The sequence below is a fragment of the Taeniopygia guttata genome, chromosome 11 (genome assembly GCF_048771995.1).
Source record: "Taeniopygia guttata chromosome 11, bTaeGut7.mat, whole genome shotgun sequence".
Classification (NCBI taxonomy): Eukaryota; Metazoa; Chordata; class Aves; order Passeriformes; family Estrildidae; genus Taeniopygia; species Taeniopygia guttata.
In genome coordinates this window covers 3,312,515-3,339,514 of record NC_133036.1, presented here as the reverse complement: position 1 = coordinate 3,339,514, position 27,000 = coordinate 3,312,515, and the positions used below count along the sequence as shown (strand labels likewise).

Below are 27,000 nucleotides of genomic sequence, written 5' to 3'. Positions count from 1 at the left end.
CGAGCTCGGTCCCCGCTGAAAGTCCTGTCAGTGCAGCGGCCCCGGCTGTGGGAGCTCGGAGCTCCTGCCGAAAGCCCCGTCAGTGCGGCGGCCCCGGCTGTGGGAGCTCGGCCCCGGCTGTGGGAGCTCGGCCCCGGCTGTGGGAGCTCGATCCCCGTCAAAAGCCCCGTCAGTGCAGCGGCCCCGGCCGCAGGCACAGGCAGCTGCCCCGGACAGGTAGGGACAGCTGTCCCCGTTCTGCTGGGGCCAGCAGACAGCTCTGAGGGAGACGTGCTGAGGGAGGAAAGCGTTTGTCTCTCATTATTACGTCTAGAGTTGTTTGGTCCTGCTAAATTCTAACAGCGAAGTAATGGGCGTTTGCTGCAAAACATATCTAAAAATAAGTAGCACGTAAGGGGCGTGGTCAGAATGGTTGAAAGCCACAGTGCTTGGAAGAGCTGGGAATTCTGGTGTTGCACGGTCAAAGGACTGGGCATCTGATAGAGAAGTTCACGGGTATATCTGCACTTCAGGCAACACCCAACTAACCTGCGAGCTAATTGGTACAGAGGATCCCTGCGATCAGGCGTTTGGCAATACTGAGAGGAAAAAAATCATTAGACCTTTATACATGTAACAAGAACAGGCAGTCCTGTAATTACAGTAATTTGGAACCAGAAGTGTTATAAGCCTTTGCGCTTCAGCAATACCAGTTAGTAGGGGCTACGTGCTCTGTTTGGTGTGCAGGTCATTTGATGGGTGTCTGCCTGTGGAGAGGAACAAGGAAGGGTATCCACAGAAGCAGAAATTAAATAGAGAAAAAAATGGCACTTGGAACTAATGTAATCACATCTCATGAGCAGTAATGATTGTGCTGATGGGCCAGACAAGGTTTCCTTGATTCAGTCATATCTGTGACTCCTTCTGTGGAAATACACTTTCTGAGCAATTCATGCTCAGGATAAAGCTATTTCTGATAAGGTTATTTTGCAGCAGGAGCACTGCACTGTCTACTTTACAACTTTCTACATCCCTCAGGGGGACTACTAATTTTCAGAAATATTCCTGCCTTGAATGGTTAATACACAAGCATGAACAATGTCACAAGTGAAGATGTGAGAGAAAGACAATTAGAATTTCTGGCCTCGCTGCATTCAGTATTCAACAACTTCTGTAATTCCTGGAGGGAGACATGGCAGAGATCTGTGTGTGAAGGCAGAATCTGGTAAATCAGATACACAGCCTACTGAGAGGAGTTTAGAAAAACTGCATTGTCTTGGCAATAACATGGAAGGAGAAGGATGTATCTTACTCCTTTAGTAAGAAAATAAAAAAACAAATATTCAAGGAAGGTAAGGCTAAGTCTAAATCTAGACTTGCCTTTTTCTAGGCAGCAGCCACACCTTGTATGTTTACATCCAACAAACTCAAAAGACAAAGTGCTTAGTCACCATGCAAGTGTTGACATGAAATTACCTCCTACAAAGACAAACTACAGGGTGTGCAAGTGTGACTGACTAAAACATTGCAACAGGGAACCTCGTGTAGGAATTAAAAGTTACAAAATGCAGAAAAAGACCTTATGGGAGGGTAAAACATTATTTAAAGGAATGGCTGTGTCTGAAATCAGTTTTCTCTCATACTCAAAAGCCCCAAAATGCACATGTCCAAATAGCCTGGCTGAGATCACTTGTGCTATGAAACAAGGTTCGAGGAATGACACCTGTCAAGCCCTCTGCATCTTGTGGGTTCCCTTGGGTGGCACCAGAGCATTATCCTGGGACAGATTTTCTGTGCCTGGCTGTAGGCCTCTAAGGGCTCTGGCCTTTTGGGCTCCAGGTACACTTTGCATTTGTCAGCATTTACAAGTGCTCCTAGTGATTATCACATATGTATCTCTTCTGTAACTATTTCGTCATTGATTCTACTCAAGATGTCTTCAAACCAATCTTAATGTTTCCTTTACAAATCTCTGCGCTGTTTTGACAGCTGGGAACCTCTTCGCACTTAATTAAAATACTCTCCATCTAATTCTGTCCCTGGAAAAGCCTTCTAAGCACATAATAGCTATTCCTGCAAGCCCAGGCTGTTCAGATAAGTCTTTCAGCCGATAAATAAAGTAGCATTTGTTAGTTATTTTTTTAATTGTCTCCTTTTGTGAGATCATGACCATTTGCATTTAAACACAAAGTGCATTAAGCTTTTCGCCTTTGTAAGGTTTAAATATGCACAGCAAATTTCTGTTTTCACAGTGAGTGCCTGGTCCTATTGTCACTCACACCAACAAACCCAGGAACCTGGACACACGGCATTGCTTTCCAGCTGATGATACCCTGCTATTAATTGAGTCAGTGTAACTATTTCCAAGGGCTGCTTTGTTAGAAGAGCAATCCGGCTCTTTCTCCACACAGAATGACTTGACAACAGGGCATTTGTAGATTAACAGCAGTTCAGGAACATGACCATGTGTAGCCACACAGAAATCTACCAGTCATCATCCAAGGCAGATTCAAAGAATAACAGAACCAACTACACATCTAAACTGCCAGTAAAATGCCAGCCAGCTCATTATTTTATGAAATACATTCTACATCATGCTTTCTTCACGTTTTGTATCCAAAGTTGGTTAGAAATGAAAAATGAAGTTGTTACAGTTAAACTACTGTTAAAAAGAGGACTGCATCCTTTTCACTTATGTATGAAGTGAAAAAAAATCATTATCCATACTTCAGAGGCCAGTTTGTTACCACTGTAGAATTTTTTTTCATGTGCATAATCCATCTTCTAAGAAAATATTCTTTACTTCTTCCAAAAACCCCACACCAGAGAAATAAACCATATTAAACCATATCTTTGTTTAAGTCTTTTTGAGGGCTTGCACTCTTGACGAAGACTGTGAATTGGATATGAGTTTGCACACTGCTTATTTAAGAGAAACAATCATTTTCAGAACTCTACTGTTTGCTTAAATGTCTTTTATTTGGTTGAACAGAATTCTCTGTTTGCCTCTGATCCTTGCCATTGAAGTGGTGTTTGTATTGGCTCAAATACCCTCAAACATGACTGTGCTGACTTACACACACAAATAGAAGACAGCCGGTTTCAAAGAGAGATGTGAAGACAACCAAAAGTGTTGTGATGAATTTACTCTGTCCTTGTAGCGCAGCACAGTAGCACAGTCCCACAGGACACAACCTGACATGCATTTGAACTGAGGCTGCAAAGACAATTCTTCTGTTCACTTCTCCCTGCTTCCTCAGTGCTTCACATCCACTTCCATATTGTTCCCCATTCTCCCTAATGCTCAGTAGCATTAGGACAGTAAACAAAGCTTATGTTCCTCATTGTCTTTCAGGCTAAATTTGGTTACAGTGTCAAAAAGGGACTGGAAAAAAGGGAAGAGAGCACTTGAGTAGAGGGAGTACTGAAATGCAGACTTACATAACCATCAACCCACAAACTCAGAGCCAAGGCAGGGTGACCACAATTAACAGACTAACAGTCACTGTCATCTCTCCTATCTTCAAACCTTTAATCCATATAATAGAGATCATATTACTCCTTTGGCTCATGTTTTGCTAAAGCAAATAAATTTGTCCGTGTAAACTATCCATGTAATAGAGCTTCATAGTAAATTGTGAGGATTTAATTATTAATTAATTACTAATAATTACTAATTAATTACTAATTTAATTACTAATACTTGGAATTTCAGAAATCCTGCTCAAAAAATTTTGTTGGAATCTGCAAGTGAGACATTTTTAGCAAGAATGCACAAAGTTAACTTTTACTCAAGATTTACTCAGAGTTGGTATTCTGGGTTGGACCACTGATAAATTTTGAAATTGGAGCTAGGCAATATATGGAATTTAAAAAATAATTTAAAAATAAAAGGTGGCATGGGAAGATGAAGTGGGGAGATACAATTTTGTGTAGGATGAATATATGAGGAAAAGTGTTGAAAATATAATCCAGTTGTGATGAAAACTGAGTAGGTTGAACCCTCAGGCACAGTTTATGTCTTGCACAAGTTCCCACAAAGTACAACAACTTCCCAGCACATTGCAAGAGTGGTAGAACCTGACACCTTTTGCTCTGCAGAGAAACTTGGGCCCTTTGAGGTAGAAAGCTGACAAGGTGGTTTAATCTGCAGACAAGGTACTTTTTTCTGTGAGGAAGCGATTTGGAGAAAAAGCAGAATTTGGTATGCTGTCTTTGTAAGGCTTAACAAGTCTGAGTGTGGTTAGAGAGGGCACAGTGACACGAGTCAAGCAGCAGCATTTCAGGATGTTAGTCCACATGTAATGGAAAAGCAAGAGGCCACTGCTTAATAATCATTTCAGTGTTTCATCCAGTGTCACACCTGTTTGGTATCCCAGCTGGACACAGTGTCAAGAAAGTCAAAGGGAAATACAGGCCTTAGGAACTCTGCTAGCTCAGAGCTACTTCTGAAGAGACAAAACACTGCTGCTACTGAATCCAATAGATTAGTGACAAAAGTGAATCCATCTCTGGAAACACAAGTGTGTCCACAAGAACTGAAGCTGCTGTCAGTAATTTAGTCGTGTATCGAAGGGAATGTTGGTCTTTGTCTAGTCTCTGTAAGGTTTCACTCACTTATTTTCAGTGCTAAAATTTTCAACACTGAGGGATGGAAAACCATCTGACCCTGATCACATATCAGGGAGAGACTTCCCTTCAGCCTATAAGAAACAATCTGAGAGTTCCTCTTTAGCTGGTGCATTAAAAAAATGAGAGTTCACCTGAGTTTAAAGGATATGTAAAGATTTTTCTTCAGTTGTGTCTCTGGCCCTGAAATACTTATGCAATCCCACTAAACAATGCATCTGTAAAGCAAATGTCATCTTAGACATGAAGATGTAATGCCCGTAGACAGCGCATTTATTTTCTGTCTTTTAAATCCAGATTACCACATTAAAAAGTAGATATTAATAGGAAAACTGACTACGCTTGAGAACCGAATAGGACAAACCCACATTTTGCCAAAGTTTCTTGATTAACATTAAAACCAAACAAAATTAACAAGATGAACAAAAATAGTTGTTAAGATCTGTGTTTTAACTGCCACTGAATGCAAAAAGAAATGCCTGATCTGCTGTTTGGCTGGTACCATGTTCTAAAGTAAGGCACAGATAGGCTACAAGTGCACAGACACTTACTGTCCCATCCTTTGGGCAGATTAAGTTAAAAAGTATTGCTTGATGATTCCTGTAAAGACACAGTTCCCTTCTGGACTGAGGGACACAGGTAGCTGGGAACAGTTAATCATGGGGAAATGGCTGAATCAGCAGCATCATGAGTAGCATCATGTGAGGCTCTGTCAAACATGTCAGTGCAAAAATACAGTTACAGGGAAATTAAGGTTGGAAGGGACTTTTGAAGGTCATTGTTTTAATCCTCATGTTCAAATATGATCAAATTTGGATCAGGACAATTATTTTGATAGTTCTGTTGGGCAAATAAGTGAATATAAAATGAAAATTCTAATAAAATTCCACCATTTCCTTTAATACATTCCTAGTAATAAGACTGAATAAAGGACAATTCAAACAGGCTGCAGTGGAATGACCTGTCATGTTTTAACCTGCATAATGATCTTTTAGAGGCACTTGTGGACATATTAGAAAGGGAAAGCTTGCCAAAGGCTATCTGGGCATTGTACTTTGAGAAGATGGATTTATTGGATTTTTTTTTTTTTTAATTAGTATGCTAAAGATAGCTTGAGATGTTGTAAATATTGTTGCCATGCTACACTGACAATAGACTAACGCTCATAAGAGTTTCTTCATGGTATGGGGAAATTAATTTGGTTATCAGTGCTTGGCAGCTGGATGTGAAGCTGCTCAGATTACAAGCCAAAGCAGCAGTAAAAAATGGGTACTGCTATCATGTGATATGAAAACAAATTTTCTGCTGAAAGCAAGAAATACATGAATGTTCCTCTAAAAGGTTATGCCATTATGAGGCAATTTCAACTCTTCTACTTGGACCTCATTCTAACATAACTGTGGGAATGATTCTGCTCCTTGTGTGCTGCAAAGATGCACTGATTAGCTGCAGAGAGCAGTTCTCTCAAAGCTGCTCTCTTACTCTGTTTTATTGGATATTTACTCATTTTGGGAATCTGCTAGACAGTACTGATATTTTTCTGTTGTGTTTACACAAGGTGCTTGTTCTCAGATAACACAGGAAGACTAATAGTGTTTAAAATATGAATTCTTTATAAATGTGTGGTTATAAAATCTGGTTTTATATCCTTTACAATTGTCTTTTTTATATCTGTATAAACTTTTACAGAAGTTAGTATTACATGATGACAACAACCTAGGAAATCTCATATAATTTATAAATTATAAATTGAACCTAACACCATTCAAAACCTCAATCAAAGGACTAGAACATGGATAAAGTTTTGACTGGATCTGTGATTTGTCATGCCAAGGGCGATTCCTAGTAATTTGATCAATGGATACCCATCAGCAGTGTCTACCAAGAGTCTTCGCCATGTTTTCAGTACTAAGTTGTCTGTTTTCCACTCACTAAGAGATCCCTGAATGTGCCAAAAACCTGTGTATCAGGGAGTATTGCACATAGCAAACCCCACTGGGCCCACGTGAGGTACCTGCAGCTAACCCTGAGGGGAGCCAGGGACTTCAGTGACACCATGGTCAGATATCACAGGCCTTGGTGAACAGTCACAAACTCAAAAGACGGGAAAACAACAATCATGAGAGAAAGAGGAGTCACACATGTGCTGTGTGAGAAAAGAAGAGGTATTAAAGAGATACCATTCAATGGAGGATTAAATGCTTCCCACGCAGCCAGACATAACAAGACATAAAGCTACCTAGGAAAAAGTAACAGGTGCAATTAAAGCTGCCTTTCATGCAGCACCAAATAATGGCAATTTTAGACTATACTTGACTTCTAGTGGTTTTAGTGCAGAATAGGACACACAGCAGAGACACAAAGCCCTACCAGTCAGGGGATAACCTATGGTTTAAGGATTACAAGGTAATTGCATCCCATGAGGATTTCTATGGTTGTGAAGCATCTAGAGTAGATGAAAGAAGAATGACACCGTGACCTTTGGACCAAAGTCTTCTAAATCTTAGAGCACAGACTGGCATTGAGAAAGACAAAAGCTAATTATTATTTTTGTGCTTTGAATGTAAACTAAACTAATCCCCAATTAGAAAAAAAAAAAAAACATGCTTGAGTGCAGTGTGGCCAGCCCTGTTACACTGCAAGGGGGTGAGACAAACAGCCTAGAGATGAGCTTTAACCTCTGTGTGTCTTGATTTCTTTCATTTTCCCTCATCATCACACTATGGTTTAATTGAACTATTGAATTTCAGAACTAGTCTGTTCCTCTGTCTGAACCAAACAAAAAAGACCTGAAAGAAGAGACAATGAGAAGAATGAAGGGATGATGATGATTTCTTTACCAGGTATAGGAAGGTGTGTGGGTATATTCATGTATGTAAGAATTCTTCAGTCTGCAGGTAAGCAATGACTGACACATGTAGGCTTTAATCAAGAAAAGACTGTGGAAAGGATGAACACGGGTGTGCTGTTCACTGTTTTTCCAACAGATGAACTGTGGGGAGCCTGCTGGAGCCAACAGAAAAACAGCAAAGAAACAAAAGCAGGTGGTTCTTCACACAGCATGGGTCAAAGCTGCAGTGCTAGATGTTCACTGGAGTTCAAGGATACGCTTAGGAAGTCTACTGAAGAAATGTCCACAAAGCTTTATTAAACACACAGAAACCATCCCTGGTCCAAGAAACTCCTCAGCTGTGATTGACTGAATGCCAGATAATGTATAGACACGCATGGCTTGTTCTTACATTCTTCTCTAAACACCTGCTTGTGGCTGCTACCAGAGACAATGTACTGGGCTAAAAGTACTTTTTGATCTGACTCAACACTAGAACATAAAAAATAAGTCTGCCAAAAACCAGATCGTATTATTAGGCTCAAGAGTCAAATATAGGAAAAGTAAGACATCAGATTATTTTAGAATCTATTAGCTTTACATTCTATTAAATTCCATAAATAGATATATGTTTTAACCAACAAAATGGTGCTACTGTTGTATTCCTCTGGGAAATGGTTCCCCCCCCACCCCACCCCCAGAGACCCCTGTAGCTGTAACCATGTTAATTTAAACCTCCCTTCCTTTCTTGACCTAATGGGCTGAGAGCCAATTATCTTTTCCTGAGCAGGAGTCTAGATGAAGGCCCTGTTCTTCCTTGTTCGCTCTCTTTCTCCCCTGGAAACCTTTGAGAAAAAATGTCTTGAACTACATTGGGGGTTAGAGCCTCTTTTGGAATCTTTTGCCTTGCCCCTGAAATATTCCCCCAAAGCCCTCTCAGATCTAGGTTAGTCTAGTAACTCTGGGGGGCTGTGGGGGTAATTATTTCAGCTACCAATTTCTGCCAGGGAAAATTCTTCATTTAGTGGAGAAATTAGCACTATTCACAGTAATTTCTAATATTATATAGAAATTCTACAGAAAGAATAGCTCACATTACAGAATGATCAAACATTACCTGTGCCTGAAGTTTGCATATCTTACACTTTTTCCATTCAGTATATTATGTGTGTGTTTACTAAATAGCTGTTAGTGTGGCTCTGGGTAGCATCTCAGAATGAATCCTGACTACTTTTTGTTTCAGATTAAGAACGCTTGGGCAAGACCATTCTGAAGGGCAGTGTGGCACAGGGTGCTGGTTTCTCTGGCTATGCAGAACAGAATGTCAGGTATGCTAATTACTGAGTGACTGAGCACACAGGCATTCCTAACACACGTGTGGTGGCTGCTACAGAGCAGAAGAAAGATCTTTGTATTCCCCAGAAAATCAGTACAGTCTGCTAATTGCAGCACAATTAACCTGACAGAAGGCCACAAAATCAAGACTTCATGTCACACTGGGACCAAGGTTAAGTCATGTGTAATAAAGGAATTAAATAAGTCTTCAAAGGTGCTCAAATCTGCTGGACAGGGTTGTTTCACAGCCAAAGAGATCACAATTTGATCTGCTTTTTAAAGAGAACACACAAATGGAAGCTACACTGAAGGGCCAAATGTTAATGTAGTTACCAAACTTTCCAAACTTTGTTCCTTCAGAGGCATAGTAAATGAAATTTATTTATTAAAATTAATGTTATTTTTTATCACAGAGGGACCTATCCTTACCAGATCAGTTAAAACAGAATGTAGCACCGGAAATGGGCACATATCAAAACAGAACTGAGAGAGCTAGAAATATGAATATTTAGAAAATAAAGTGATGTACAAGACAAAAGCAGACATTGTGATTTTCCCCCATAAGTTTATTGAAATTTTATTCACAATCACCTAACCTTATGTGAAAGAATCAGTTCTGTGGAAAGCCATGGCCTTGAACGCCGTGCAGAGAAAGGCAACACCTCCAGGCTCGCAGGCTCAGCCAAAAACCAAGGGCTGGTTTCCCAGTGCCGCCCTGTGTTGCAAACACAGAAGTGCACGGACGGCCCCTTCCATCGGGCAGAACAGCTGCTGCTGCTGCTCAGGCACTGCAGGATATCTGTTCGTGGGTTTTTAATCACAGGACCTTCACTAAGACATGCTCTGCTAAACACTTTCCTTTGTCACTGCTGAATAACAAAAAGATACATTGATCATATAGCAAAATAATATTTACATGCAATACGTAAATAACATATAAATGCCAGTAGGTTTGGCTAAACAATTTTTTAAAATCAAGTAATGTTTGGCAGAAAATCATCCAAGCAGTATTTGTCATCTGTAAGTTATTACTCAGAAGGAAGAACATGTAAATGGTGAATTTGATTTACTCAGTAGCAACCAGGGTGCCAGATATGTTTATATCCTTAAGGATTTTGGATAGCAACAGTTTGTGTACAAGTAGCTACTTAGTAGTATCTGATTTAGAATGGGGAGTCCTGCCTTAAATTGGAACAAATCTAGTACTGTAACAGGACACTAAAACTGTATACATTCATAATGTCAAGAAAAGGTATTTATAAGTTTTTCCAAAATCTCTGCATAATTGTTATTCATATTCCTGCTTGTAGTCAGAATTATGAATACAGTTTTCCACTATCTTAATTAACACCTTTAATCTAATGCACCTGCTATGTCTGTACAAGGGAAATATTTCTCTGTGGTTTTCACCATGGAAACATGTTCTGATTGTCTGTTAGGGCAAGAAAGGTGCCAATATGTAAGCATGTCTGATGCACTCACAACAGGTGCCTTGGAAGCATTTCCCTGTCACAACTCCTAAAGCAGTTTTCCCTGAACATAACAAGCAGGAAATATTTTCTCTAGTCAGCCCTATCTCTACCAGCCAAAAAACCGAACATAACAAGCAGGAAGTCTTTTCTCATACAAATTTTTAATAATGTTAGGATACTGATTAACAAAATGCATACAGGACAGAATATTCCAAACTATATAGTGCAAAGTACACATCTTTTATTACATTCTGGAACTGATCTCAAGTTCTTCCTTAAGTTATTTACTCTCTGATAAAGTAGCCCTGGGAGTGTTCTTATTTGTACTTGCTGCCCCATGGGCTGCTGCCACAAACACTGCAAGACTGTAGAAATGTCTGGTGTGTGTCTTTTCCTACACTGCACTTCCCTTTGCAGTAATTTCAGAGCAGAGAGATTATTAGCTACTGCCCTTCCCCATGAAATCCCACGTATATAGGAGCCCCTCCTATAATCAAGAAAGCAGCAATTAGATCAGCTGTGAAGTAGCCCATAGTTCTCTGATCAAGGCAAAGTGTGGCACTTTCACACTGTCCTCAGTAGCACATGGACTTCAGTTTGTTATAAGACATTTGTACAAATCCTGCAAATACACCTCGATGTAGTGGCTGAAGAACAGAGGGGTTCAGCCTAATTATTTCTTCTCTTTCACATTAACAATAAATGAGGTTATAACATCAGTTTGCAGCGTCTCAGGTGATACTTGATAATCATTATTCTACAATCACTTACTACACAAACATCCAGGGGATCCTTCTGAAGACAAAATGTAAAGAGGATTTAAAAAGTCTTCTTGGTAGAGTTCTAAATACAAGTTCCACATTGTGGATTTGCCATTTTTCATGTATTAGCTATTCTGTAAATCCCTATAAGAGATGTTCTTACAGCATGGAAGGATGGACACACTTTGAGCATAGACTCAGACTAAAGACTCTTAGCATTTTGAAGTGAAACTCTGTTTCTCAGAATAAATATGCAAGAGGTAGAAATATCAATTATAATTTACATTTAGGCATGCAAACACAACTGTTTGAAAATGCTCAGTGATAGTGTAAATTACAGAACATCCACCAGAGGGAAGCTCATGCATTCATTCAGAGTAAAATAAATAATTTGAAGGATGACACACCTGATATTTAAGGCAAAGCAAATTCTATTTAAATTGTTTCATAGCAGTAGCATGGACTTTTTGAGCTTGGAAAGTTTTCAGAAATTTTTTGCTAATCTAAAAGTAACAGACTTACAGAAAGTTTCCTGGATTGATGACTGACTTTTTGCACTACATATAATATGCATGCACACAAAAAACTTAAACTGTGTTTTTTAAACATACAGATGTAGCCTAATTCCACTGCTGTAATGAAGTAGACCAGAGCTTCTGTGATCCGAAGTCCAAAGGCGTTCATACATTAAAGCCCACCCACATGTGGCCACTAGAGTGAGTAAGATACTGAATTGTTTAGCCACTGTTGTTTTTAGCAGTTATTGACTACACTATATTGCTCCCCCTGTTTATGGAAATATTTGCTAAATTGCCCATAAAGTTTGTGTACTACTAATTTAAATTTGATAAATAACAGTCAGACACTTTTAGAGAATATTAAAGTCAGCTGACAGTCTGAAGTTTTCTTCGTGATCCAGGAGTCATATAGAGCTGTTCAGAAACATGCTCCTGAGCTAATGTTAACTCTAATGTCTGAGGTATTTAGTCTATGAGCCTAGCTTCAGAGTCTTACTCAAGGAAATCTTAGCAGTTCAACACTTCTCAGGGGTTTTTCTGAAACAGAAATTCCAGACTGCAGCTGCAATTGAGAGATCTTTATTTCCTTGCTTAAATGAAAGACACAGCCAGAGTCAGAGGCCATTTGGCAAGCAAACTTCAACTCAAGTGGAGAAACGTGTTTCTGGAAAATGCAAGGCCAGATGCTTCAGAGGTTCAGCCACATCCATACACTACTGGATTAAAAATATACTTATACCAATGGTTGTTCAGACAACTGCTCTTTTCCACCAAAAATAAAGTTATAAAAAAAAATCCTCCAGAGGTGTCACACAATGGTACAGAACATACAAGTTTTTTAGTAGATTGATAGTCCTTGGTAGATTGATGACTGGCCACAAGATTGTAGCTACACATAGAGCACTTATTATGACATAAAAATGTACTTATCAGCATGCCTTATTGTCATCTACAAGTTCTAGTAGTTAGTGTGTCTTACTGCTACACAGGATTTTTAGCAATTATCCCAGCTTTCAGTTAAGCAGAGTTTCTAGCAATCAGTGTAGCTTTCTTTACTATCTAGAGTCTTTGGTTGTGTAGGCTTTTAGTCACCTGAGCCCTCTGCAATTCAGGTCAAAGTCTTGATAATCAGTGTGTGACACAACAGTCATAATCTAGATTGACTTTACTTAAAGAACCTGCCAGTCCCTGCAGCACTGGGTGACAAGAGGTACTGGACCTCTCTCCTTGGTTATATTTTTCCAACAAAAATCTGCAATTTACTTCAGTCTACATATGCCACTTTCAATAAACTAGTCTATGAAGATACTTCTGGAGAAATAATGTGTGTAAAGGTGATTTCATTGGAAGAAGTGCTACTGCCCAGCACTTCCTCCCGTTAGTTAATTTTCACATGTGGTTTTCAGAAATTCCCTTCAGAATACAAACAACTTGTTTCATTTTTCCCCTACCCGATATTCATTAAATGTAGTTAAAAATGAAAGGAACTGGAATCATGTATCAGATTAAATCCCAATTAAAATCTGTATTACACAAATAGTATTTTGAAGATATAATACTTAACTTCAGTGGGGTTATTCTGGATTTACTTTTGATCTCATTATACTCTTACGAGAGCAAAACCGGCTAAGCTGCTTTGGGGGTGCTGATGTTACAATCCTTTTTCCTCAGTGAAAAATACTTTTTGACTTAATACTATGCACTACATTTGCCAGGTTTGTAAAATTAGGGAAATAATCTGTATCATATTCTTAAATTTAAGAAATCTATAAATAACTCCTTTGTTTCTGTGAACTTTTTCTAATGGTAAATACCCTTCCAGTTCCACTTCTTGAATATTTCTGTTGGCTCTGCTGTTCTAGTTCCTCCTTTAACGTTTTAGAAATGAACTTCAAAAGATGTTTTGAAATCAGGATAACAAAATAGTTTCATATTCTTTGACCAGACTCTGAAGAACTAATGATTCATTTAGGATTTGAGTACTACACTGACTACCAAGTTTCCTAGGAAAACTCATAAAAGTCATAGCCCATTGCTGGCACACAGCAGGACAGTAACGTAATCATATCTTTTCTCTCTGACATGGAGCATTTCTTCCTATAACTCTACATCCAGACTGAATACTCTGATGGTTATTGTTTGGTAAAGAACTCCAATTTCCCAGAGAATACAACTCCTACCCACTTTGTTGTACCAGTACAGTTCAAACAGTTGATTTCCTTTATGCCAGGGTATTTCTGAAATATGATTGACTGTTTTCTGATGAATTAAAAAAGATGACATTAAGGTAGTAAGCACAATTTTTTCTGCTTTAAAATTCATGTCAACCATATAATGCACATTTGTCATTTACCTGCCACCCCTCTTTGTTTTTATAAAATGAAGTGCCAAGTTCTTCAAATGAGCAAAAATAGAATAGCATAAAAAGGATTTCTTTCTCCTCACAGGTGTTGATTAGCTCAGTAACACCAAAACAGTAGCACATTTCTTTAAATAGGCACACTTTAGAAAGACCACCAACATGCTGTAAAATTTGCTGATATAATGGACGTATAACTAACAGCAAAGTCAGGTCCTGCAATGTATTTTTACTTTTGCTTTGTATGCAAAAATACCCATCCTCCTAAACAACAGGAACTGCCATATGTGGTCAGATGTCTGTAAGAGTGAGCATGAGGATGTGAGCTCACAGTCTGCATTAGCCTTCAGAACATCATTTAGAGGAGAACTTTCAAGTAGTTCACCAACACCTGCAGAATAAAAGCAGAGCACAGAGCAGCCAAGAACAGAAGAATTTCCAGAATGAGTCAAGGTGAGGAAAGCAGTGGCAACTCAACATGGAATATTGTGAGGTCAGTAGTCTGCATAATACTGGGCTTGTCATTTATAATTGGCACCCCTGGAAACTGCATTGTCATCTGGACTGTTTGTACAAAAATGAAGCAAGTATCTCTTTCAGTCCTGCTGATCTTGAACCTGGCCATTGCTGATGTCCTTGTACTGATCACTTTACCAATCTGGATTTACTCTTTTGTTGACTCATGGGTTTTTGGAGTCATCTTCTGCAAAATGCTGGTTTTCATTATTTACTGCAGCATGTATGCCAGCATATTTCTGATTACAGCACTCAGCTTGGAGCGGCTACTGGCTGTGTTTTACCCTTTCACAATTCAAACATACAGAAGAAAAGAAAAAATTTATTTGATTGTACTCCTCATTTGGTTCCTGTCTATTGCCTTTGGCATTTCTGTCATTCCATTTCAAGAAACAGAAGAAATGAACGGCCGACTTCTATGCACGTGTCGCAACTACTCTTCTAATAGACAGAAAGTGTCCTTTCTTCTGCTGGAGACCCTTGCAGGCTTTGTAATCCCTTTCTTAATTATTTGCACTTGTTATGTGTGTGTTGCAAGAAGAATAAGCAGAATGACTTACCAATCCAAGCGGCGATCGGAACATCTCATTGCCAGCGTTGTGGTGGCATTCATTCTGTGCTGGTTCCCTCACCACATCTTTAACATCCTGGACATCATTTCACTTGAAATAGAACTCTCTAATGAGGAGATGTCTTTAGCACTGGAAGAAATTGTAGACAAAGGAGTGTACATCTCTGGAGCACTTGTATTCATCAGTAGCTGTATTAACCCTCTGCTTTATGCTTTTGCTGCACGAAGGTTTCAGAACCACCTGAGGTTTGCCAAGATATCAAAGCTGTTTGAACAGATCAGTCAGACTGTAACAGAGGAAGACAAGAAAAGAAGTCTGGTTGTAGCCAAACATGAAGATCCTTTGGTAGGCACAGAAAATCTCTAACAAGGAACTCAGTGAACAATCTGTGTCATTCCTTCAGTAGTCCTTTCTCCTCATTCTCTCCGTTTCATTTACTGAGTAGTCCAGGGAAAGCCATAGAGAAAGAAAAGCTTTTTGGATTTTTTTTTCTTGTGTGTTTTATAAGAATTTCCATTAACAACCTTGTTCAGTTCATAAGTTAATAATCACATCATGAAATGAGCACTATTTCACTGTTGCTGAGAACCTCAGCAAAGTAGCTAAAAGCTAAAATTGTGAGGAATACAGCATTGTTACTTTCCATTAAAATTATTTCTGATTTCTAGAAAGTCTATAGGCAGAAAACAGAAAAGAACTGCATGTGGAAAAGAGAGACTTTGAAAGCTTGAAACTAATGAAACTAAGGGTTTTTTCAGAAAAAAAATTGTTACATGTTCAAAAATCCTTATATAATCTAAAGTTTTAAGTAGTTAAATTCTTTATAAGGCTAAGAATGGTTTTAAAGTGTACTAATGACATAATGGAAAAATCAAAGCTATTTTTTATTCATTACTATATTTAGGTTTGAAGGTAATAAGGGTTGTTTACACAATCAAGCTCATTGACTGCATTATCTCTGGGTAGTAGGTTTGAACAAGCCAAACGTGGAATATGAGAACTGTGTTGTATGGCAAACATCACTGCAGGCTTCATGCTGTATCTGATGGCAAACACATTGCAACTTCAGTGGCAATCTGATGTATTAAATATATGTACTTTGAGTATCCTCAAAAATTTTGATTCAAAGAAGTTAAGCTTCCAAGATGTCTATTAAATTGTGGAAGAATTGGATCAGGCTCAGGTGAGGAAGAAGGAGACATCCTTCCTATTATTTTTATATGTAAGAAAATTATGGTTGCAGTACAAAGTGTCTCATATCAGAAGAACTTCAACTTGCAAATAAGAGAGTTATATTTTTTCTTCTCTTATAGAGTAGTGGACTTTGCCATAGGAAACCAATAAAATTAGTGTTTGCAAGGGCTTTAGTTTTGTGAATGCGTGTAAATTCACTGTGAAAAATTGCATGGCATCACATGTTTGCTTCTGAAGTTTTATTTATTTCAATTGTGCCTAACATTTTTTACACTTGCTTTGTAAATTTTTAAGTCAACAATTTTTAATAAGATCAAGATAACTACTGATTACAAAGCATATTGTGATTTCATATTCCTTGTTCTGGACAGCTGCTAAATAGCTACATTACTCATCTTTACAAAGAAATTACAAATACTAACCAGACATTAATTTTTGAAATTTTGAATAATTTTGGATTTTGAAGTGAAGGATATTTGAGTTGTATTAATTTAGCTGAATAAACATGGGGAAGTAAAATTCTTAGCTGCTAATGGAAGACTTTTTCTCTAAACTTTGCATATGTATTTGTTATCCCTTCTTCTTATCAAAAAGTATTTTTCCTCCTGAATAGAAGTCCACAGCACAGAGGGTTTTCCTTCAACAGGACTCCTTCACTGAAATTAAAGCAAACTTTAGCAAGATCTTGTTTGCAGTAAAAAGTAAAGAACAGATGGGACCTTTTAGACTTGACCCCATCCTTTACCTACCACTCTTTTTCACCCCTCTATTGGCTTTTAATTGCTATAGGACATTCAATATAGCAATGTGACATTATCTCACAAAAAAAAAAAAGCAGCAGGTTCAGTTATCTACTCATAAAAAAGTGAAGCTGTATTTCCCAATATGTTCTTGAGATAGGAATCACTCACTATTCAACAACACAGAACAGACCAGATTTACTATCACATGAGCACTGCAACTGAAATTTTAGGCTACAAAGAGCCAAGCATTTCACAACTCACAGTGTGAGTAAACACCCAGGCAGACTTTAGTACAAGCTGCCTGACCAGTGTTTTCCTTCCTTTCAATCTGTGCCTGAATTTTCTGCCTCACTATTAATTTTTCACATTTTCTCCACTGCTTTTTACTCACAGTACTGAAGTCCTTGTACCTCAGGAGGTCTATCAAGGAGCTAGAGCTGTCCCTCTTAATTTTTCGTTAATGGTCTTGGTTCTATGTCCAGTGTAAAGTCATCTCTAAGAACTGTGTTTCTTTTGAAGGCAGTTTGAGAAGTATTAGAACATACTAAAACAGCAACATTAAATAATTGCATTTTAATGTAGAGTTAATAGAGTTAATTCTTGCAGTTGGTATGCACAGTTAAAATCCTCACTGATTTAATTTTTTTGTCAGCACAACAGTCATGTTACTGGGACCATAAGAGTCCACCTAAAAATACAAGCAGATGACTTGGTTGTCTGCTGCTTCCTTGAGCAGGTACACATCAGGCCTAGCAATGCAGCCAGACTTTGCACTTCATTAGTGCTAACACGTATCTATCTGTTGTTCAAGTTAGATCAAAATAGTGACCTGCTAGTAACTCGAGACACACTCAGATTCTCCTGGGGAAATAGAGGCTTCATGTCATTTGAGTTCCTCTTTTTTTTTTTTTTCCCTAACCTTTCTACCCTTGTTTATGAGGTCTGCTGGGTAGTTTCAGTGTCCTGCTATTTCTCATGACACAGCAAGGCAGAAGGCTGAGCTAAGAGAGGCCATTTCAGTCACCTGAGTGAAATCACCTCAGACTACACTGATGTACAGGGAACATGATGTGGAGTCAGTGCAACACTGCTTAGAACACTGAGTACTAGGAGGTGACCAGATAGTTTGAATTTCTCACATTTGTAAAAATTAATCATCTTCTAACAATTATCTCTTTAACATTTCAGTATTTCTCACCCTGAAACTTGCTGTGAACATTCCATGGGGTTACATCAGGATTTTTTCACATTTACTGTAGTAGGATCATGCTGATCCAAGTGAATTCTGTTATATTAAATGGATTAAAGGAAAGCCTGAGGAATTTTTAGTTACTAACCCAATATACAAGGATAGAAAAGGACATTTAAAAAAAGCATTAGCCTTACACTATTTGTTGCCTGTTGACATAAAAATGTTTCCATAAGCATCATGGTAAAAGAGTTATAACAGATACCCAGATTAAAACAATGGAGCTTTGTGAATATTTACAGGCAACTCACAATTTAAGGAGTAGCACAAGGGAAATTAGAGATCCTTATTTGCAAGAAGAAACAGGGCAACTGCACTATATTAAAGAAAAAAAAAAATTTTTAAACTTCCAGAACATTTTCTAGGAAGACGTAGAGCAAAAGACATGTTTTAAAGGCAGTTAAATCTGCAGTTATGGAACTCTTAGGGTTACAATTAGCAGGACTAAATGAAAGATTTGCCTGCAGTGCTTGAGTGAAAGGAATAAAAGAACCTGGAAGCTAACAGATGGTACAGAAACAACATAGGAATCCAAATTCTTTCACATTCAAGCAAGAGTCTGATAAAGAATAAATATTTTAGAAGATGCAAATAAATATTTTAGAAGTAGCAAATATTAGCAGTGGTGAAGGTTTTCTTTACAGGTTCGTGTTCAGCTCTTGTATTATTCTCTTTTCTGCATATACTGGGAAAAGGGAAGACAAAGGAAAAGCTATTGGCTTTTTTACATGGAAAAACATGAGAAATAGGTTAGTCAAGATTATTAAGAATAATATAGACTTAAAATGAAACTGAGAAGTTCAGCCATGAAAGTTGAGTATAGAAAGAGAACAGACAGGGAAGTGAAAACTATTCAGATGCAAGTCAGTTTCATATTTTTGTGAATGCTTTCTTGTCAGATCAGTTAATCACTGGAACAGTTCCTTATTAGAAAACTTCTCATTATGATCCACACTGGTGGTCAATAGGTTTAAGAAAAAAAATCCAATAAACCAGAGTTTAGAGAGACATAAGCCTGTCCTCTGAGAGGGTGAGTAGCTTATGCTGCTCCTGCTAGCATTAAGAGCTGGGTGTGACTAGGGCTATGATGAGGGACATCAGGATTTCAGGGACTTTACAACACTGTTTACAGTCCTAAGAAAGTTCTTGCTCTGGTAGGTATGGAGATAAGAGAATCATATACTATTGAATTTTTTTGTGTCTTCTTTCCCGCTAAATCAAATATGCTAAAAATCATGTGGGTGGTTCTTAGGAAGATTCAACATTTTTAAATAGATTGAAGTTGAAGAAATGTTCAGATTAAAATAAAATTATTTTTATGGAATATGTCAAGTCAGTCATTAAAATGATGGAATTATTGAAAAAGATGCCATGAAGTCTTCAAATACAGGTTAAAGAGTCAGAGCTCTTAAATTAGGAATCTCAATTATACATCTGCTAAACAGCAAAATCCACTTATTATTTATCTAATAGAAGTCAGCTATCAGAACAACATCTTGATTGCAAAAGCAACTGGTCAGTCTTCAGTTTTGGCTGCACCTGTGTAGGTACTAACAGTGTGTGCGAATAAGTGCATCACTATTTCCACTGGCTATTAACTAGGAAATAATAAACTGCACTGAGACACCTACAAACAGTATATTGTGATTAAAGTGAAGGGTATATCCAGATGGTTGTAAATTGGAGGATTAGAAGTTTAGCCTGCTCTTACTGGATCTTAAACTGAAAAATCAGACTTCTCATGTTTGCACAGCAGACCTGTTCATGGTATAGCACATTACACAAAAAAAAAAAGACTAAATCTTTCATTTTCATAGAATTGTGAATTTGAAGCAGTATTTATGGGCTGTCATTGGTAGGGTCACCAAAAGAGCCACAATTGGAAAATAACTGTGTGAAGATCACTTTTAGTCATTGGATCTCTGATGCTATGGGAATATATTACAGTGTGGACAATCTGAAAACAGGTTGCAGATTCAATACCTTCACTCTACTACATAATTTCAAAAGTTACTGTAATATTAACATTTACTGTATAATTCCTAGTGAACTAGGTCAGCAGTATCTGAAACTTAGAAGTCATGGACACTTTTTTAAACATTGCAACTAATGAGTTATGTTAGTGCCTGTTAGATTTAAAAATACAGCCACAGAGTGTCATCTGTGCTGCGGAAGGGAACAGTATGTAGTTAAATCTAAGGGAAGCATTTAGCAGAACAGATTTTTTACATGCCTTGTTCTCTCCTGCCACCATGTGGCTTTTCCATTTTAAAAAGTTAGGCTTCATTTTAGTACTCTGGAAGTCACTAAAAAAAAACAGTGAAGGACTTTGTTCATTGTTTCAGTTATAAACCATACTTGAGGTTCAGGTCATTGAGACAGAAATGTTCACAAAAAACTACAATAATATATTAAGCATTCACCTTCATTTCAGAATGATCTAGTACATCTCTTTCTTGCTCTTCAGGAGCCTAAGCCCACATTGTTCAAACATTCATAATTAGGCAATCTGAGAATAGCTGACAGAACGTAATTGCCTCATGCCAGTCTGTAGAAAGTCTGTGCTGTAAACAGCTTCTCCCTGCCAAGCCATCCATAAGCATGTTGAGCTGGACCTTGACTTGAATTTGAGCAGCTCACATCTCTTGCCAGGTGATATTATTGATTTCTAGCCTTGTGGTAGTTTTGAGATGCTCTCAAAAAGTATCAAAAAGACTTGACTTCCTAGTGGTTAAAATTAGAAATGGTTCTTGCAGTCTTAAAGATATCCATGATAAGAAAATTGTGAAAGCTTTGCCTTTAAGAAAATAAGAGAAGTGTTAAGAGTAAAGCAGAAGACAATCAATAGATTTGGTTTCAAATACCCTTTTTCTCTATTGCAATGTTTAGTTTCTGTATGTAATGGTTTTGGTTAATGGTTAATCCTCTTATATTTGTCATATTAATCAGAAGAAACTGATTTTGCTGAAGATCTTCTCATAGCGCTTCTAGGAAGAAGACGTCATAAATTAAAGGTTTCTACCCAATAACCATTTCCCTAAATATCCATTCTACCCCAAGATTTGCATTGTACGCTACACTAAAACCCAACTATCTTACATTACACACCTTATTTTGTTCTTCGACAACTAAAGTAAAATGAAAATTAGAACCAGCCAGTGATGACCAAGCAGACCACAGCTGTCAGTCAGGGTCACATCAGAAAGTCAGTCCACAGGTCAGGACCCGTATCAACAAGGTACATGGCCAAGCACAGGCACGGGCAGAACTCAAATGGGCACTCCAACAACACAGGTCAAGGAAGGGCTGAAGCTCCAGGCCTGAATTGATATGGATTCCCAGGCCAAGAGGCAGGGTCTGAGAGTGGAGAGTCTTTAAGAGTAATTAGTGCACTTGGGGACCTGATACATTTCCAGCAGCAATGGAAACACAAAGAACAAGAACAGGAAAATGCAAATTATTCAAGGAATATGCCCATAAGCCACAATTGCCATTTTATGTAACGGCTTATGTTAGGCAGCTTTGTAAAAAGTGGGGTAACATCTTAGAAAAAATGATGTTGCTTTAACATTTCAAGGTTGCTATTTTTTCACTTATACTCACATTCCTTTAATATTACAAATGAAGAATTATAATATAAAAACTTCAGAATATTTTTCTTAAATCTCACTCTTTTTCTTCCTTTGATTCTTCAGGTCTCATCACAGTTTTTCTGTGTTTGATACACAGAAATATGCTTTGCTCTTTCCAAGATACAGAAAATTACATCTTTTAACCACTGGAAATACATAGAAATTCTCTGAGCACAAGAACTAGGAAAGCATACGCTGTTCTGATCACAAAGATGTTATCACACCCTGCACTGAGAATTTCACCTGCTGTGGGTCACTGAACTTTGGCTTGAGTTAACCAGACAATTAAATAGCCCAGTGTAACTGTTGGATTGGCCATGTGATAGGATCTTTCCTTTCATTTCATAGTACCATTGGTTGAATAAAGTTAAATATTTAGCATCCTGAGCACAAGAGCAAGAAAAGAAAAATTCTTGGCATGTGTTTGAAAACATAGCTATGCATTTCCAAGCACCAAATTCATATTGCATTGGTTGTAGAGTACTTGTTTACTTGTTGCTATATAATTTAACTCCGGTATATAGTTTTAGGCACACTGATAATTTCACAGAGGGGTAGTGGTGTAATTTGATCTTTTAAATTACTGGTGTTATCCACAAGTGCTAAAGTGTATCAAAAGCAATGAAGCTGTTTAAGAAGCCAGGGAATATTTTGCTGTATTTTTCCCTGTGGGTAGGGAGCTGTGGGAGGTGAGCAGGCATCTACTCTAGGCTGACCTATGGCAGTGTGGTCTGTCCTGAGCTTTCCTCACACTCCCATTCCTCCTTACAGCAGGGGACATCACACCCCTTTTTTTGCTTCAGCTTCTCTTAGAGTTGCTGGGTTCCTAAATGTGTATGGCAGCTTGGAAATACCTTAGATCAGTACTTTGCTGTAAGGTGAACAGACAAGCAAAAAAAGTCCTGTAGAAAACCCAGTTTCATTAGTTTGATCATAGCATAAAGATAAGCCTCTTAAGCTAGCAAATTCCTATATTTTGTTTAATACTATAGCATGTTCAATTCTTCAAAGAGCAATATTAAACAAATAGTAATAACTAACATATCCAATGCCAGAAAAAAACTAAGGATTTATCTCCTTTTCTATAACATCATTAACTAATTTGAAACAGTTACTTATCTTTGAAATCTATTGTTTAAACTCTAACTCTGGGTGTGTAATTAATGATTACATTATAGAAAATAAGTAATACAGCATAATTTTTTTGATATTATTATATAAGGGAGAAGGATTTTAATATGTACAAAAGGAAATTCAGGAAATGAAAAATTGCTTTTTTGCAGTGGTTAACAAAATTGGTAGGACTCAATTCAGTTCACAAGAAATTAGCGGGAGGCTTAGTAAGAAAGGCAGTAAAAGCCAAGAAATATTTCTCTACTGAATGTAAAACTAGCCTATGGAAACCAGAGCTGCAGGTGTTCGTGGAAATAAGTGGTGTTGCAGGAATTTTAAAACTCTGTAACTTTATGAGCAGTTATTCAAGCCAAGGCAGTGATACCAAGTAACCCAATCTACTGCCTCAGGACATGAGCGGGGGTCAGCAGGGCACTCCTTTTAATGCCCCAACATTACCTGCATCTCAAAAGAAGAGTTTTGTTTGTGTTTTTTTCTGAGTAGAATTCACATTCATAGCAACTTCAGATGGTTGTTGATACTGGGCAAGGGGTGCACTTTTGTATTTAATATAAAACATTCCTGTAGAAATTTCATTATGCCTCAAAAGGAAAGCCAAAGGTAAGAATGGGTTCGAGGGGATGCTTTGATGACCTGACTGCCAGCAAAGCCCCTCTGCACAGCTCAGAGAGGCTGTGTGTGACTCCTGGCTGTGCTGTTATTGTTCCTGGTTTACAGTCAGGAAAACAGAAGGTGAAGGGAGATACCCAAGGCTACACAGATAATGTCTTTGTAAGTACGAGATAAGTGTAATAATATATTACCATAGTTAAATATAAGTCTAACAAAATTATCATCACACAGCACAGGTGGGCAAAACACTTCAAAATTTTACTATCAAAACACTTAGTTTTTTAAAATAAAATTGATATAAATTCTATAGGAATTTACACCACTCAGGTAGGTACCTAGATAGGACCTCTTAAGGAAGGTAGATTTCTGAACTAGTATGGAATTTACCTTAGTATGGTTTTCCAAGAAGCTTCCTGAATTGACAATAAGGCAGAATTAGTAACAGAGAAATTTACATTAAAATAATACATTAAAGTTTAAAAATTAACATTTCCTCAGGGTACAGTTGGAATGACTGAAGTATATATAAAAGCTATAAATAGTTGCCTTTATAGACAAAGTTGTCTGCAACTTAAAGTAAAAGTTTTATATTTTGGTTGAAAAAGCCTCTAAAGATGTTTTAAGCAAAATCAAGGAATATGTAGTCACAAAGCAATCTGAAACAGCAATTTTAATCTGGAAAAATTATTTTGCAGAAACTAAAAAACTAACAGCTTTCAGAGTGAACCCCTACATTTTAGATATTTGATTTCAACATGTCTCACAGGTCAGACTGAAAGGTTATATCTTACATTTATATGGAAGATCCTACACAAATAGTTGGTTTGTGTTCATCACAAGTAATCACTTCTTTTAGAAATGAGCCCAGAGGCTACTGTAAGATATCTTAGAAGCATGAAAACATCTTTTTAGAATTATTAATATATTTAAGACCCCTGACGTATTTTCTGGTATGCCGTGTCATGATTTGTGATTTTAACATCACACCTCTAAAATTATGTTTCAAAATGATTGTGTATTTTCCATGCAGCTGTAATGAGCAGGGTAGCACAGGGCAGAATTTTTGCAGATTAGTTTAATTTTGGGCAAATTATACTTCAGAGAAGCCAAATAAGGTGAAGGCTACATCTATACATTAATTCAAAATGTATTTCCTTCTCAGTCTACACCATATTTGTCTCAGGTACTGCCTTAGTTTCAAGTATTTATCATGGACAGCTTTCTTCAGGAATTTAAACATTGTCTCCAACACGGGCTGCCCATTATGCATCACTGTATTTGGAAAGCAGAATCCTCTGGGAGTGCAGTTGTGCTGATGTGTTTTTGTGCCCCAGTTCTCCATTTCTCACCAGGTTACTCAGCTCAGCCAGTTGGGCTGGGCAGGTGCTGCAGACACCACCCAACTTTTCTCTGAGCTTTAGTTTTGTGTAACACACACACATCGGTGCCTCTGGCATTTGTTTCTTTTAGAACCTACAATATTTACATATTCACCAGAACACTGAGAAAAATTATACTTATTCATAAAAGGTTTGATGAGCTAACAAATCATCATTTTGCCTTTTGCTCAAGCAACATGAGGAGCTGGTCAACACACAGAAGGAGTTTGTGTTTGTGTACACACATCTGTGTACAGAGATGGACTTCAGGGAAAATAGGGAAAGATTGGTTTACAGAGACTCTCATATTTTCACAATATAAATAGGTGGATTAACTAAAGTCAATCAAACAAATTTTTATAAAAGCAAGGAAAATCCCTAATGGTGCAAGGAGTTTGTTTCTGCAAAACTGTTGCATGCATTTTTTACCTCATTGACTTAATATGACCACTCCCAAGCTTAAAATTAAGTATGTGCTGAATGCTTAGATTTTCAAAGGAACCAAAGGATAAAAAATTGCCCCAAAAGAGAGCTAGGTCCAAGGTTTTTTTTTTGTTTTTTTTTTTCTTTTGGAAGGGTTTCCTAAAGTGTATTTACTCTTCATGATGAGATTTCTGATGTCTACAAGTTTCTCTATATATGTAGGCTATTGCCATGTGCATGTATGGTTGAAATATGAGATCCATCTGCTGTCTAAAAATATTGGGAAGTTGTAACTCCCAGAAGAAAATAATGTTGTATATTAAGAACAAAGGGCCCAGCATGGTCACCTAGCCTGAATAAGTATATATTTTACACAAATTCCTATTGGCTAACAAGGTATCATAAAGTGCAGTTTTGTGCAGTAAGAGGTCATAACAAACCAGAGAAGGAACAGGTTGCAGATCTTCTGCAGAGCATGTGATGTGCTCTGTTCACACCCTGGCATGCCCTGTGGCAGCTTGTTTGTACATCTATTCATATTGAGTTTGAAACTTTTTTCCTCCCACATTCAACCTCTTGTTTCCCTTTTCCCTTGTTTCCTTAGCCACACCTTTCTCATTCAAGTTCCTTCTTTGAGAGGTTTTACAGCACTTTTGTCATATTGGTGCATAAGGAAGGAAACTCTGAATATCAAGTATGAAAAATAAAGGGTTTGAGGTACTGTAGCAGTGAGACCTTAAAACAACTCCTGCTAACCTTGTGTCTTGCAAAACTATCCCATGAATTTTCCTTCTGTCATGAGTTGAACTTGTAAATGAAGACAGCCTCACGTGGCATTTGACAATAGAGAGATCTGATTATTCTGTTTAGTATTTTCTATGTCTATTTTCTTGACTCATCTTCATAAATGCATGACATCATGCATAAACTGAATAGTCTTTCTAAATACATAATTTATTTTGTGATTGTCTGTGAATTGTCCTTTAACCTTGTGAGGGCTACTACTGCAATAATGAAGTTTGTTATTTGTACGCTATCTCTTAACCCTGTTCCTGAGTAGAACAGGAATGTCACAGATTCACTGCTGCTAGGTACAGCCCTTTTCCTCTGTGTGTGTATGTCTATGCACAGAAAATACATTACAAATCAGGGATAAACTGAGTTTCTGCTTATAAACTTCAAGGATTCATTATTTTCTTTCTTGCATAATATAATATAGAATATAGAATAGTTTATTGTGGTGAGGCTGATTTGATCTGATGGAGTTCAGTCTATTACATTTCCTTTCCTTTTTTACAGATGACTGACTTTTTCCCTTGGGATATGGAGTGAGGGTTGAAGTAAAAGAGCAAGCGTTAGCCCTTCAAGTCCTTTGCCAAAGTAAGGCGATAAATGTAAATTTTACTATATCCTACCAACAGCTTTAAGGAAAAAACATCTTTGCTTCTAAATACAGTTAAAATCAGTTTGTGTCTGAAAATTTTTTAAAAGGTGAATTAAGCACTGTGCTACCTGAGTATAAATGTTGATTAGGCAGCTTTGCTCCTGGCACATGGAAATTAATTAATACAAGCACAGTATCAAACAGAAGAGACACAGCAATAGTCAGCTTCTGTCCCATTATCTTCAAATACCGCATTGAGATTTATTCCAGCCATATTGC

General features: G+C 37.6%; 1 protein-coding gene and 1 long non-coding RNA gene across 2 annotated transcripts; both read left to right on the top strand.

Moving 5' to 3' along the window:
- Window positions 1–106: 106 nt before the first annotated feature.
- LOC140684883 (uncharacterized) lies at window positions 107–11,903 on the top strand. Its single transcript, XR_012057814.1, has 3 exons — window positions 107–216; window positions 8,682–8,766; window positions 11,620–11,903. It is a non-coding gene; the product is annotated as an uncharacterized lncRNA (long non-coding RNA).
- A 2,169-nt stretch (window positions 11,904–14,072) lies between these two features.
- Window positions 14,073–16,684, top strand: LOC101233626 (leukotriene B4 receptor 1-like). Its single transcript, XM_004175000.6, has one exon. The coding sequence runs from the start codon at window positions 14,327–14,329 to the stop codon at window positions 15,335–15,337; it is 1,011 nt and encodes a 336-aa protein (XP_004175048.3). The 5' UTR covers window positions 14,073–14,326; the 3' UTR covers window positions 15,338–16,684.
- The last annotated feature ends 10,316 nt before the right edge of the window (window positions 16,685–27,000 follow it).

Coding starts and splice junctions, on each gene's coding strand:
- LOC101233626 (XM_004175000.6), top strand. CDS start 14,327: ATGAGTCAAGGTGAGGAAAGCAGTGGCAACTCAACATGGAATATTGTG.